Genomic DNA, 1,202 nt, shown 5'->3' on the forward strand with positions numbered 1-1,202 from the left:
TCAATGAAACCACTTTTTACTTTTAAGGTGCTTCAGGGCATCTTTCACATCCTTGTTCCGTAGGCTATAAATCAGAGGGTTTAGCATGGGAATCACGAGGGAGTAAAACAATGAAATAATTTTGTCTTGATCAAGAGAGTAGGAAGAACTCGGCCGGAAATACATAAAGAGCAGAGTTCCCTGGAAAATCGCAACAGCAGTTAAGTGGGAGGTGCAGGTGGAGAAAGCTTTGAACCTCCCCTCCACAGAGTTGATCTTTATCACTGCTAGAATGATATAGCAGTAAGATACAAACAGCCCTGAAAGAGTAATCAGTTCAATGAAGCCAAAAATGGTGAATATCACTAACTCATTAACCTGTATGTCTGAGCAAGACAACACGAGGAGAGGTAGGACATCACAGAAGAAATGGTTAATCACATTAGACCCACAGAAACATAGCTGGAATGTGAGTATGGTATTTACTGAAGCGTCCACAATTGCCACCATGTAAACCCCAGCAATAAGCAGGGAGCGCAGTCTGCTGGACATGCTGACCGTGTAGAGCAAGGGGTTGCTAATGGCTTTGTACCGGTCAAAGGCCATCACTGCCAGCAGCAGACACTCAGAATCTACAAAGGTACAGAACACTAACCATTGCAGAGCACAGCCATGGAAGGAAATTGACTTGTTCTTGGCAATGAAGTCTACCAGCATCCTGGGTCCAACTGCTGTAGAGTAACAGAGGTCACTGAAGGAGAGGTGGCTGAGGAAGAAATACATGGGTGTGTGAAGGTGAGAATCCATTCTAATTAAAATGATCATCCCCAGGTTTGCAACAAGAATGATTAGATAGACAATAAGAAATGTGATAAACAGAGTCATTTTAACTCCAGGGTTATTGCTAATTCCCAAGAGAAGGAATTCCTTCACAGAAGAGCAATTTTTTCCATCCATTTTCCTTAATTCTTCCAAAATGCTACAGAAGTGATCAAGAAATGGTAGACCGAAGTTCTAAGTCTTCTTGACACTCAGAAAATTATCATCTGTAAAGCGGAAAGGATTTATTTCAGTATATTATATTCTTTATGGTCTTATTCTTCAGACAGTCCAACTAGTTTCACTCTTCGGTTGCTAACAAAAGTTACAGTAATTTGGGATAGGACTTAGAGAAAGTCTGATTCCAAATTTGGAGATCATCCATAGGTATATAATCTGGGTGC

At 41.0% G+C, this 1,202-nt stretch overlaps 1 protein-coding gene across 1 annotated transcript; it reads right to left on the reverse strand.

The window, feature by feature from the left end:
• On the reverse strand, positions 1-936 carry LOC101679488 (olfactory receptor-like protein OLF2). Its single transcript, XM_004781676.2, has one exon. It carries the CDS (start codon positions 934-936, stop codon positions 1-3), a length of 936 nt encoding a protein of 311 aa, XP_004781733.2.
• Between the last annotated feature and the right edge of the window lie 266 nt (positions 937-1,202).

This window comes from Mustela putorius, unplaced genomic scaffold (assembly GCF_011764305.1).
Source record: "Mustela putorius furo isolate JIRA1106 unplaced genomic scaffold, ASM1176430v1.1 tig00000127_pilon_pilon_pilon, whole genome shotgun sequence".
Lineage (NCBI taxonomy): Eukaryota > Metazoa > Chordata > Mammalia > Carnivora > Mustelidae > Mustela > Mustela putorius.